The following is a 13006-nucleotide window of genomic DNA, read 5'->3' on the forward strand; positions in this document are numbered from 1 at the left end:
GGATCCGGGACAGCCCCGGTGGTGCTGGGCTCGGTCCGGAGCCGTCCCGGTGGTACCGGGTAAGGTCCCGGTGGTACCAGGTCAGGTCCCGGTGGTGCCGGGTCGGGTCCCGATGGTACCGGGTCAGGTCCCGGTGGTGCCGGGTCGGGTCCCCGTTGGTCACGGTGGTTCCGGGCCGGGTCCCGGTGGGTCCCGCCCGTTCCCGCCGTTCGCAGCCACGTGTCGCGGGCGGCGCGCGGCAGTGACGTCACGGCGCGGCGGCGCGCGAAGGTCACGGGGCGCGCGGGGCGATGGCGGCGGCCGGAGGGTGCCGGGTGAGCGCGGGGACACCGGGACCGGGGACACCGCACCGGGACCGGGACGGGCCCTGCTCGGGCCGGCGGGGACAGCGATCGGGGCGGCGGGGCCAGAGCCGCCAGCGGGGCCCAGCCCGGAGCCGCCGATCCCTCCCGGCCCGCGGGGCCCCGGCGCTGGCAGCTCCCGGTGTGGGGACAGCGGGACCCGGCCCCGCTCCGCTGCTCCCGGCGGGACTTGAGGCCTCTCCAGCCCAAGCTCTCCGGGCTCCCGGGGCTCCCCGTGTCCCGAGCTGCTCCCGGAGCCGCTCCCGGGGTTCCCGTAAGGGCCAGTTCCCCGTGAACAGCGGGAGCTGCACACGGAGCGTCCCCGCCTGAGCTCCCGCTCGTAGCGGGAGGGGCTGGATGGGTTTGTTGTGCCCAGAGTGAGATGAGAAGTTTGGGATTTCTGCTCGGTTCGTGCCTTTGGTCGGGAGCTGCCGGGGCTCAGCCCTTGGCCTCCTGGCCCGAGGCTCGGTGATGTTCTTGAGCAAATACAGATTTTTTTAATGTTGGATTTCCCTGGTGCAAACCCTGAGCTCAACACTGACCCCTTCCAGAACAGGAATTTGCAGTTTGGACCTTGGCAGGGGCAGCAGAACCATGCAAGGATTGTTCTGGGATCCTCCAGAGCTGGGGAAAAGTTGTGTTTGGAAGAATTTTTCCCAGAAAAATCCGTCTGCTTCTCATGTTTCAGCTCCAGGATGGATCTGTGCATCACTGCTCTCCCAAATCCAGGTTCTGGGAGCTCTTGGGTGCTTCCCTGATCTCCTCTTGTGCTTTTTTCTTACAGAAATGTCTCCTCAGTGGCCTGTGGCTCCTGTCCAGGCGTTATCCCATCCCTGCCTTCCCCAGCAGTGCCCTGTACAGGATCAGCAGCCCTGCCCTGGGCATCTCCCAGGTTGGTTCCACCTGAATTTATTCCATTTCCACCCCAGAGTCTTTTCCAAGCAGAGTCCTGAGCTGGATGTGGCTCTGGGAAGTGCCAGTTCCAGACTGGAAATTTCCACTTTCTAAGTGGAACTCAAGGAATTTTTTGGGATGTTGGATGGGGCTGGGAGCAGCCTGGGATAGTGGGAGGTCTCCCTGCCCGTTGCAGGGGGTGGAGCTGGGTGGGATTTAAGGTCCTTTCAAGCCAGTCCATCCTGGGATTCCATGAAATCCATTGGACATGTGGTTCTTTGAAGGATTAGCTGCTGCTTTTCCAAGCATCTCCATGATTTTCACACGTTCTAAAAGCAACCCAGTGCTTGCCTTGAGCCCATCCTGTCTTGGACTCTTTTGTTTTCTGGGTCCTGTTTGCTCAAATTCATTGGGCTTCTCCAACATGGAATGGTTTTCTCCAGTCCAGATGCTACTCCTCGGGAGGAAGGAAGGGATTCATCTCAGGTTTTGTGGAGAACATCAAACAGGAATTAGCCAAAAACAAAGAGATGAAGGAAAGCATTAAAAAATTCCGGGATGAAGCAAAAAAGCTGGAGGAGTCGGATGCACTGCGGGAAGCAAGGAGGAAATATGTGAGTGTTGGGAGTTGCAGAGTTCTCTGGTTTATTAGGCATGCCCTGAGCTTTTGATCCCTGGTTTATTGGGCAGCCCCTGAGCTTTTCCTGCTCTCAGTGGAAATTTCAATCCACAGTTGAACTGTTCAGGAGAAGTTTTGCTTGGCTGGAAGCACTCATTGATAAATGGATGGCTCAGAATGTTTATTTGTTGGAATGTTTTGGGGTTTTTAGTGGAAAGTCTTTCCAGCAGACACTTGGCTGCATTTCTGAGCAGATCAGATAATGAGGTATTAAATTGTGCATCAAACGTTTATTTTGCATTGCTCAGAGGGCTCTGAACATCATCATTTGTAAAGCTGAGCTGCTGCTGCTGACTCAGGCCATGAGCTACTGAAATGTTTCTTTTTTTGCCCTCAATTCCAGCCTTAATGCATTGTGCTCCATCCAAGCTGGGTTTGAGTAGTTTCTGTCTCTTGATTAATGTTCTTTCCCCCAGAAAACCATTGAATCTGAAACAGTGAAGACCTCAGAAGTGATTAAAAAGAAACTCGAAGAAATAACAGGGACGGTTAAAGAGGTACAAGCACCTTTCCTCAGGGCAGCTCTGCTGAAGTTGGGTTTTTGGGGGGCTGGAATTGGCATTGTTGGTGGCAGGTGCTGCTGTTACAGAGATGATTCAGATTCTGGAGCCTTTAAAACTGGAGACATAAAATAATGGATTGAGTGTGGTCAGAGGAGACCCAGATAGGGATTCCTCTGGGATTTGGGAGATGGAGAAGAGAGAGACCCCACCTGCTGAGGAGTCCAAAATCAGGATGTGGGAGCTGCTGGAGAGGAGCCCATGGAGCTGCTTCAGGGCTGGATCCGCTCTGGGGAGAGCTGGGGGTGCTCACCTGGAGAGGAGAAGCTCCAGGGAGAGCTCAGAGCCCCTTGCAGGACCTGAAGGGGCTCCAGGAGAGCTGGAGAGGGACTGGGGACAAGGGATGGAGCTGGAATGACCTTTCCCTTTTCCCTTGCAGAGTTTGGATGAGGTCAGCAAGAGTGACCTAGGCAGGAAGATCAAGGAGGGCGTGGAGGAGGCAGCCAAGACAGCCAAGCAGTCAGCAGAGTCTGTGACCAGGGGAGGGGAGAAGCTGGGCAGGACTGCAGCCTTCAAAGCCATCTCTCAGGTGCTGCTCCCTGTGCTCCCTGTGCTGCAGAGCCTGGGGAGTGGCTCTGGGGGTGAAATCCAGCAGGGAACTCCCCTGGGAATGCCAGGGCTGGCACTGCCTGCAGGGTCTGAACCTGCCAGGGCTGAGCTGCTGCTCCTGGGGAGCTGCCTGGAGCAGGCAGGGTGGGAAATGCCTCTCCCCAGTGGGATTTCAGCTTCCTTAAATCCCTCTTTTTGCAGGAAATACAGAAAATATTCAACGTTTTCCTGTCAAGCTGTGGCTGCCCCATGGCTGGGAGTGCCCAGGGCTTTTTTTTTTACTCTTCCAAACCACCCCAGGAGGGATTTTCAGCTTCTGGGAGTGCTGTAAATCCACATTGACAGGGCTGTTTTCCTTACAGGGAGTAGAAACTGTTAAGAAGGAGATAGATGAGAGTGTTCTGGGCCAGACAGGTCCCTACAGGCGCCCGGAGCGGCTCCGGAAGCGCACGGAATATTCCGGAGAGAGAATCAAGGAGCAGCGAGTGTTTGAGGCCAATGAGTATGTGGGGGATCCTCTGGGGGGATATTTCCCTGTGTAATTGGGTGGAAAAGTTCAAAACACGTCAGGGATTCAAATGCAGGAGCTGTGGGGTGGGAACAGCGGGGTGTGGGAGCACATTCCCGAATCTTCCTGTGCTAAAACTGAGAACTTCACATTCTGAAGCTCAAATTTAATGTTCAGAGGTGAAATTCTGAGCTGAGCATTGTTTTGTGTTCAGTTTTAGCTTCTTGCTGCTGGGTGAGGCTGGGCAGGACTAAGGCTGAGCTCCTTTTTTAGGGGCTGCTTTGCTCCTCTGAGTCCAGTTTTATTTGTCTGGTGCTTTATTTATCTGGAGTTTTGTGTATCTGATGTTTTATTTATCTGGTTTTTTATTTGTCTGGTGTTTCATTTATCTGATGGATCATTTATGGGGCTATCATTTATGAGGCTGCAATTTATTTTATAATTTATGAGGCCATAATTTATTGTGTAATTGAGCTCATCATTTCTGTGCTGTCTCAGCCTCAGTGATGCCAAGTGCTGCAGGGATATTCCTCAGGGTGTTGTCTGTATTTGTTGCAAGTTAATTTTTTCCCAAATATCCCCATTTTATCCCTGTTTTCTGCCCTCTCTAGGGAGGCCATGGGCATGGTGCTGCATAAAGACTCCAAGTGGTACCAGCAATGGAAAGATTTCAAGGACAACAACGTGGTTTTCAACAGTGAGTGCTCAAAGGGAGCAGCACATTCCCTTCCCTGCATGGATCTGCTCCTGTCTGTGCCTCCAGGGGTGAAAATCACAAATTCCCACCTTTCCCTGTGGGCTCTCCCCTCGAACTGAACCCCTGGTTTTCCTGCTCTCTCCTCCTCAGCTTTGTTCTGGCACCAGGGGGAGGAAAGGCAGCTCTGCTCCTCCTGAGCTGGAGCTTAAAACAAGGAAAATCTTGAAAAAAATCAAGGCAGTTTCACACAATTTCCAAACTGGTGAAAGACTTTAAAACACCTGTGATCTCTCTGTGGTGTAAAGCTGACCTTTGGTATCACCTGAGACTGGTTCTAGTGAAAATGGCCTGAATACAGTCCCAGAATCCCAGAATTTAGGTTGGAAAAGCCCTCCAGGACCATCAAGTCCAACCTGTCCCTGATTGTCACCCCCAGAACCCTGAGTGCCACCTCCAGGGATGGAGACTCCGCCAGCTGGAGCAACACTGCTCAAAATGAACCTAATCCTGACTTTCCTCATTCCACTGGATAAATTAACACCCTTCCCAGAGGTGTTAATTCCGAGTTTTAGCAGAGGAAGAGTTACTGAGAGATCAGAACATGGCAGGAAAATGGGGAGAAAAACAGGGAGAAGAATGGGGAGAAATACAGGGAGAAAATGGGGAATAAAATGGGGAGAAAAACTGAGAGAAAAACGGGGATTAAAATGGGGAGAAAACCAACTGGCAGCTGGTGCCTGGCACTGAGCAAAGGCACTGAGGTGAGGTTGGGTCCTGCAGGTCATTCCCTGGCTCTGAGCTCTCTGTCCCCTTGCAGGGTTCTTTGAGATGAAGATGAAGTACGACGAGAGCGACAACGCCTTCATCCGAGCGTCCCGCGCCGTCACCGACCGCGTCACCGACCTCATCGGTGAGGCCAGAGACATCCCAGAGAGCAGAGAGCAGAAACCTGCTCCTGCAGAGCCCAGGGAGCAGAGACCTGAGCCCTGCAGAGAGCAGAAACCTGCTCCTACAGAGAGCAGAGACCTGCTCCTGCACAGCCCTGAGAGCAGAGACCTGCAGAGAGCAGAGCCCTGCTCCTGCAGAGAGCAGAAACCTACTCCTACAGAGCCCAGAGAGCAGAAACCTGCTCCTACAGAGACCAGAGCCCAGAGAGCAGAAACCTGCTCCTGCAGAGCCCAGGGAGCAGAGACCTGAGCCCTGCAGAGAGCAGAAACCTGCTCCTACAGAGAGCAGAGCCCAGAGAGCAGAAACCTGCTCCTGCAGAGCCCAGGGAGCAGAGACCTGAGCCCTGCAGAGAGCAGAAACCTGCTCCTACAGAGAGCAGAGCCCAGAGCCCAGAGAGCAGAAACCTGCTCCTACAGAGACCAGAGCCCAGAGAGCAGAAACCTACTCCTACAGAGCCCAGAGAGCAGAAACCTGCTCCTACAGAGACCAGAGCCCAGAGAGCAGAAACCTGCTCCTGCAGAGCCCAGGGAGCAGAGACCTGAGCCCTGCAGAGAGCAGAAACCTGCTCCTACAGAGAGCAGAGCCCAGAGAGCAGAAACCTGCTCCTGCAGAGCCCAGGGAGCAGAGACCTGAGCCCTGCAGAGAGCAGAAACCTGCTCCTACAGAGAGCAGAGCCCAGAGCCCAGAGAGCAGAAACCTGCTCCTACAGAGACCAGAGCCCAGAGAGCAGAAACCTGCTCCTACAGAGAGCAGAGACCAGAAACCTGTTCCTGCAGAGCCCAGAGAGCAGAGACCTGCAGAGCCCAGAGAGCAGAAACCTGCTCCTGCAGAGCCCTGAGAGCAGAGACCTGCAGAGCCCAGAGAGCAGAAACCTGCTCCTGCAGAGCCCTGAGAGCAGAGACCTGCAGAGCCCAGAGAGCAGAAACCTGTTCCTGCAGAGCCCTGAGAGCAGAGACCTGAGCCCTGCTCCTCATGAACCCCCGGAGCTGTTCCTGCTCCCATGGAGCTGCTCCTGCAGAGTCCAGAACCCTGTTCCTACAGAGTCCTGCTCCTGCAGAGCCCCTGGAGCTGCTCCTGCTGTTCCCTGGGTGCTGCTCCTGCAGAGCCCCTGGAGCTGCTCCTGCTGTTCCCTGGGTGCTGCTCCTGCAGAGCCCCTGGAGCTGCTCCTGCTGTTCCCTGGGTGCTGCTCCTGCAGAGCCCCAGGAGCTGCTCCTGCTGCTCCCTGGGTGCTGCTCCTGCAGAGCCCCAGGAGCTGCTCCTGCTGCTCCCTGGGTGCTGCTCCTGCAGAGCCCCTGGAGCTGCTCCTGCTGTTCCCTGGGTGCTGCTCCTGCAGAGCCCCAGGAGCTGCTCCTGCTGCTCCCTGGGTGCTGCCAGGCTGGCACTGCAGAGCTCTGCAGGCTCTCATGGATCGGGGTCTGGAGCAGGATGGGAGGACAATCCTTGGGCTCCATCTCAGGTCTTGCCTCAAGGCTGCAGTCGTGCCCAGGGTGACTTTTCCTCCCTCTGCTCTGTCACCAGAGGTTTGTCCCTGTTTGCTGGTGGCTGTGCCAGCTCCCCACTGAGCTGTTTTTGCAGGGGGCTTGTTCTCCAAGACCGAGATGTCCGAGGTGCTGACGGAGATCCTCAGGGTGGATCCCTCCTTTGACAAGGATCGTTTCCTGAAGCAGTGTGAGCGGGACATCATCCCCAACGTCCTGGAGGTGACAGCACCCATTCCTTCCCTTCGTGTTTCCCTGGATTATCCAGTGGAAGATGTTTGGGTTTTTATCATTTTTCCATTGCTAAAATCAAAAGCTGCGGCAGGATTTGCTTCTCCAGCTTTGCACAGAACCTTGGGAAAGGAATTTAGGTTCAAACCATGGGGTAATAAATGATTGTTCTGGCCTGGGAAACAGCAAATGAGGTGGGATCAGAGGGGAGTGGGTGAACAAATGGTGATAGCAGAGGGACAAGGGAAGGAATTTGGGATGTGCTCCTGATTTGTGATCTGGGCTTTGGGAAGAGCAGCAGGCTGTGACAAACAGTTCAGTGGTCACAGAAGTGTCTGGAATTTGAGGATTTTAGGGACTCAGAGTGATGAAAGGTGTGACTCTAAACAGATGTAGGTCCCTGTCACTGCAGCAGGAAAGACAGAGGGAATTTGGGATTTGAAATAGAGCAGGAATTGTGCTGAGAGACTCAGGAGAGACTGGAAAAACTGGGGCTTGAGGAGCCAAACGTGGGATTCTTCTGTTCCTTCTGTGCCCTGAATTTTTCAGTGTGGAAAATTGCAGCTCTGCTCCTGCTCCTGTTTGATCCCAGGATTTCTGAGCCCTGGGAGCTCTGCTGGCTCTCTGGCAGGTCGAGCAGGAAAATTTAAGGGGAAGGTTCATCTAGAAGCTTTAAGAGAGTTTAATTATCCAAAGCTTTATGTCCCTTGGCTTCAGCTCCTGTGTTTTTATAGAAATCCTTTTTGCTGTTCCCCTTTGCAGCTCCAGTTTATCCCCAGAGTCCCACAAAATGTGGGATTTAAGGTGTTTTGCTGCTGGAAGGGCTGATTGATCCCACTTTGATATAGGAGGGCTTTAAAATGTTCTGTGTGATTTCCTCCTCAGGCTCTGATCTCTGGAGAGCTCGACATCCTCAAGGACTGGTGCTATGAGGCCGTGAGTGCAGCTCCCAGAAACCTCCCCAAAGCTTGGGATTCTCCCTTGAAAATGGGATCATTTTGGTGGGGGGGGTTGGAATTCAGGGAGGTCCTGAAATCAGAGCTTTTCCTGGCAGTCTTGGTGGGTTTTTATTTGGGTCTTCATTCCTCCAAAGTTATCATGTTGTAAAATCCGAAATAATAATTCCGCTCTTCTGTTAAAGAGCTGAATTTCTCCTAGTGAATTCCCTGTGCTGCTCCCCACCACCAGAGGGCTGGGAGAGCCAATTTTTTTCCAATTTGATAAATCCTGATGAGCTTTTTTTTTTTGTAGCAATAATCCTATCTGAAAGCAAAGAATCTTCCCTGCTTCTAGCAGCCTTGGGAATGACACCTTGGATTGCTCTGGAGGGAAGTAGCAGCTTCACTGCACTCTGTGAGACCAAAATCAAACATTCCCAAGGCAGCTGGAATTGGAAATGAAACTCCTAAGTCAAAAGCAATCAGTCAGATAAGCCAGGGGAGGAAATGGGAATCCTTTCCCTGAGAATCTGGGGGATAAAGGCCCTTAATGGATCCCACGGGTGTTGAGATGGTGATTCTGGTCACTGAACTCCCTGCTTTTTCTACTTTTCCCTATTTTTCCCTGCTTTTCCCTATTTTCCCCTGGCTTTCCCTGCTTTTCCCTGGTTCTGCAGTCCAGCCGTGAGTCCCTGAGCTCTCATGTCCTCACATTCTGCTCAGGAAAAGTGGGATTTTCAGTGGGAATTTGGTGAACCCCAAAGAATTTGCTGCAGTTCTTTGATCCCTTCCTTCAACACATTTCCAAAAAATGTAACTCCTTTTCTTGTGGGTCTTTTTTTTTTCTTTTTTTTTTTCTTTCTTTTTTTCTTTTTTTTTTTTTGGTGGCTCTCTCCAAGCAAAAATTCCCTCTTTTTTTTTGGTGGTGACAGAACAATTCCAAACAATTCCCAACCCAGGTTTGTTCATCCCTCAGACCTACAGCCAGCTGGCCCATCCCATCCAGCAGGCCAAGGCCTTGGGGCTCCAGTTCCATTCCAGGATCCTGGACATCGACAACCTCGACGTGAGTTCCCTGCCCAGCTGCTCCTTTGGGAGAGGAATTAAGCTCATGGGCTCAGGAGGGGTTTTTTAGGATCATTGGGGATTGGGGAAATGCTTCAGGATCATCAAGTCCAACCTTCTTTGCTCTCATTGCTTGGTTTGAACTTTGGGGTTTGGTATTTCTGCTTCCAGAGGGGAAATCCCATTGCTGGAAGGGAAAATCCCATTGCTGGAAGGGAAAATCCCATTGCTGGAAGGGAAAATCTCAATGGAGGGAAATTCCTTTGCTGGAAGGGAAAATCCCACATCTGGAAGGGAGATCCCACATCTGGAAGGGAAATCCCACTGCTGGAAGAGAATTTCCACATTTGGAAGGGAAAATCTCATTGATGGAGGGAAATCCCATTGCTGGAAGGGAAATTCATTGTTGTAAGATATTGATAATATCTTGGAAATTTGGGTTGGGTTTGGATGGAAAATTGGCTTTTATTTGGATGGGGCAGTTCCAGGGATCTGATTTTTGGGATCAGGCAGGGGAAGGTTGCAGAGCTGCTGAGATTCCCTCAGGGAACAGGAAAATCTCCCTATAAATAAATTTATTCCTTTGTGACACGGCCCAGTCTTGTGCTTGTCCTGGTGCTGCTTCCTTTATTAGGGATAAAAATGTTTGGGAACATTTCAAAAGAGGAAAATCCTGCTGTCCTCGGTGCCTGTGGTGGCTTTTGGGGCAGCACAGGCAGGAATTGCAGAGCTGAAAAGCAGAAGAGCATTCCCTGGCATCCTGCATTCCCACAAAAAAGGGATGCAAGCAATTTCCCACAATGGGCAGGAAGAGAATTCTGGGTTTTTAAAAGAAAAAAAAAAAAAAAAAAAAAGCTGAGTTTCCACTCCTCTTGCATTCCAGTGACTAAAGTCTTCAAATATTTAATGGGAATAGAGGGGATAAATCTTGGCAAACAAAAGATTCCCACCTTGAAGTGTTTCTGGTACAGTTTTTGTCTGGTTCAGAACCAACTTCCTGGCAAAAAACGATTTAAAAGCAGAAGAAAAGGCTCTGTTTGATCCTTGTGGGTCCCTTCCAGCTCAGGATGTTCTGATTCCAGGCATTTCCTTCAGAAAATTCCATTTTTTGGAGAGCAGGCTGTCTTTGATTTTGCTTTCTAACTGGGAATAATGGAGCAGAGCTCGTTCCCATTTCCCAGATTTATGGACTTGGGAAAAGAATGAAAAAATCCACAACAGTTTGGGGAAAGCTTTGAAGTGCAGGTTCCAAAGTGTTTTTTTTTTTTTTTGTTTTCTTTTTGCTTGGAAGTTTTTTTGGGAAACATCTTTTCCCTAATGTGTGAATGATGGAATTGATGTGCTTGAACAGCCAGGGGGGCTCTGGGGGTGGGGAGCACTGGGTGCTGACCCATGGCCCTACAGGACTGGGATGTTTTCCATGGATTTCTCTGTCCCTGCAGCTGGCCATGGGCAAGATGATGGAGCAGGGACCAGTGCTGATCATCACGTTCCAGGCCCAGGTGGTGATGGTGATCAAGAACCACAAAGGGGAGGTGGTGGAAGGGGACCCGGTGAGTGGGGCTGGGACACGTTTGGGGTCTGGGGCAGTTTGGGGTCTGGAACACCTTTGGGACCTAGGACAGTTTGGGATCAGGGACACATTTGGGATCAGGGACACATTTGGGATCAGGGACACATTTGGGGTCTGGGATAGTTTGGGATCAGGGACAGTTTAGGATCAGGGACACTCTGGGGACTGGGATACGTTTGGGGTCTGGGACAGTTTAGGATCAGGGACACTCTGGGCACTGGGATATGTTTGGGGTCTGGGACACATATGGGGTCAGGGACAGTTTGTGATCTCCCACTGCAGCAGCTCCATCTCCATCCCATTCCCAGCTCACCCTGCTGGGTTTTCCTCCCCGTTCCCCTTTCCCAAAAGGCTCTGGCAGAGTGGAGCCCTGTGGCAAACAGGGTGGGAGCAGAGTTGAGTCACTGGATGAAAAATCCAGTGATCCAAATCTGCATTTTTAGCTCCCCACACGTACACAAAAAACGCCTGAATTCCATGGAAATGCCCCAGGGAACGCCCCCAGCTCAGGCTGTGTGTGGTTCTTGGGGAGCAGGGAATGATCTGAGGAACAAATCCCTGGCACATCTTGCCCTGCCCTGAGGTTGTTCCCTCCTGGCTGATTCCAGGCTGAGCCTGGCCCATGAAATTCCCATTCCCAGAGTTTGTGCAGCAGCTGCAGGAGGTTTCTGGAGTCCCTTCATTCCCAGGTGTCTGTCCAGGCAGCTCCAGCCTGTGCTGTGCTTCAGTGGCTTCCTGACACCTCCTGGGGACGTGGGACTGTGCTGCCACTTCCCTGCACTTTTTTCCTTGGAATTAATACAGGCATTTAACAAATATTGGCTTTTGCAACCCTGGCCTTTGGTCCAGGCTGGAAAAATGGGATTTGTCTGAATGATGGGGCCTATCTGGGCTGATTCACAACCAGGGCAGGAACAGCTGATCCAGTGATTCCCTGCATTAAATTCCTGCATTCCTGGGAGATAAATATTGATGGGATAATTATTGAACAGGATATCAGAGTCTGTTTGCTGTCGGATTCCTCCGGAGCCACAATAAATCAGAGAGAGGCATTAAAATTCTCCAGTGGAACCCAAAGCTCAGCTTTAATCAAGTGCCTGGGGTGGGGTGGAACTGCTGAGCCACCGCTGGAATATTGAACACGGGGAGGTTTAGGGAGAGGGCAGCCTCAAACCCCCAGAATTCTGGGGTTGGAAAGACCTGGAGGGTCCCCTCAGCTGGCAGGTGAGGCCACACCACATGTCCCTGCCCCTGGGATAACTGGGATAACTGGGATTCTCCTGCAGGACAAGGTGCTGAGGATGCTCTACGTGTGGGCCCTGTGCCGGGACCAGGACGAGCTGAACCCCTACATGGCCTGGAGGCTGCTGGACATTTCCTCCTCCAGCACAGAGCAAGTGCTCTGAGCAGGGCCGGGCCCTTCCCAACCCTCTGGAAGCAGCTCCAGCCCAGAACTCAGAGCCCAGCTTGGGGATTTTGGGAGAGCTCCTGTTCATCCCAACCCCTGAGGAGCAGGGGGTGGCTCCCTGCTCGGGAATGTCCAGGATGGATGAGAAGCTGCTGGTGGTGCTTTATCCTCTGGGAGTCACCCAGAGCTCCCTTTGCCACCTGCTGGCCCCTTTGGAGATCCCTGGAAAGGCCTTGGAGGGGCTCTTGGCTCCCAATCTCCTGCCCAAGCTCCAGCCTCGTGTCCCTGCCGTGTCTTGCACTTTCCCAAACCAAATACAACCAGGACTTTGCACACGGAGGTGTTGGATCCTCAGGCTGGCTGATATTTGAATATCCAGGGGTAAGATTTCTTTATCCACGGCTTGGCAGGGGCAACGTTGTTGGTTCAAAGAGCCACAAGTGCATCCCTTGGGATGGGAGGGGAGGGTGTGGGACAGGAGGGAGAGTCTGAGGAGTGGGACTGCTTTGGGAACACTGAATTCTTCTGTCATCCTATCTCATTCCCAGGAGGAAAGCTGTGCTCCTTGCTCAGCTCTCGGGGCTTGTCTGCTCCTCATCCCTGCACAGATCCCAGCTCCAGGAGCAGAAACTTCCCCAGCTGGCTGCTGGAGCCTGGGGTGAAATCCCCTTTCATGCCAAATCTAAGAAATGGGGTTTGAAAATCCCAAATCGTGAGGAAAATATCCAAATTCAGGTTCCGGTGGCAGTGTTCAGTGGGGTTTGGGACCCTCTCCTTCCTGAGCTTCTTCCTGCTGGGGGGAGGAGCAGGGGGAGGGTCTGAGGGGAGCAGGAGCTGCAGGATTTGGGCTTCTGGAGGAGTTTGGGATCTGAGCTGGGGCCAAGGCACCCCCTGCCCATGGGGACAGGGAGGTTGGGAAAGGTTTGGAAGAGGAAATCCAAGGATTGCTGTGGTGCTGAGGGCGAGGCAGGACAGCCCTGCCCTGCCAGCATGATTAAAGAGAATAATTCCAGTTCCTCCTTCTCTTCTGAGCTTTGAACATCCCTGGGATCTTCCCACAGCCCTGGGCTGGGACATTTTCCTTGGGATGTGACAATTCCAGCAGCAGGGGCTGCCCCGAGCCCTGGGAGCATTCCC

At 52.6% G+C, this 13006-nt stretch overlaps 1 protein-coding gene across 1 annotated transcript; it reads left to right on the top strand.

Moving 5' to 3' along the window:
* Window positions 1–290: 290 nt before the first annotated feature.
* On the top strand, window positions 291–12226 carry TIMM44 (translocase of inner mitochondrial membrane 44). Its single transcript, XM_062510322.1, has 13 exons — window positions 291–314; window positions 1126–1233; window positions 1679–1849; window positions 2331–2411; window positions 2854–3003; window positions 3386–3525; window positions 4143–4228; window positions 5046–5138; window positions 6752–6876; window positions 7771–7821; window positions 8800–8889; window positions 10331–10441; window positions 11748–12226. Exons 1-13 carry the CDS (start codon window positions 291–293, stop codon window positions 11865–11867), a joined length of 1350 nt encoding a protein of 449 aa, XP_062366306.1. The 3' UTR covers window positions 11868–12226.
* The last annotated feature ends 780 nt before the right edge of the window (window positions 12227–13006 follow it).

The sequence above is a fragment of the Cinclus cinclus genome, chromosome 28 (assembly GCF_963662255.1).
Source record: "Cinclus cinclus chromosome 28, bCinCin1.1, whole genome shotgun sequence".
NCBI classification, from domain to species: Eukaryota; Metazoa; Chordata; class Aves; order Passeriformes; family Cinclidae; genus Cinclus; species Cinclus cinclus.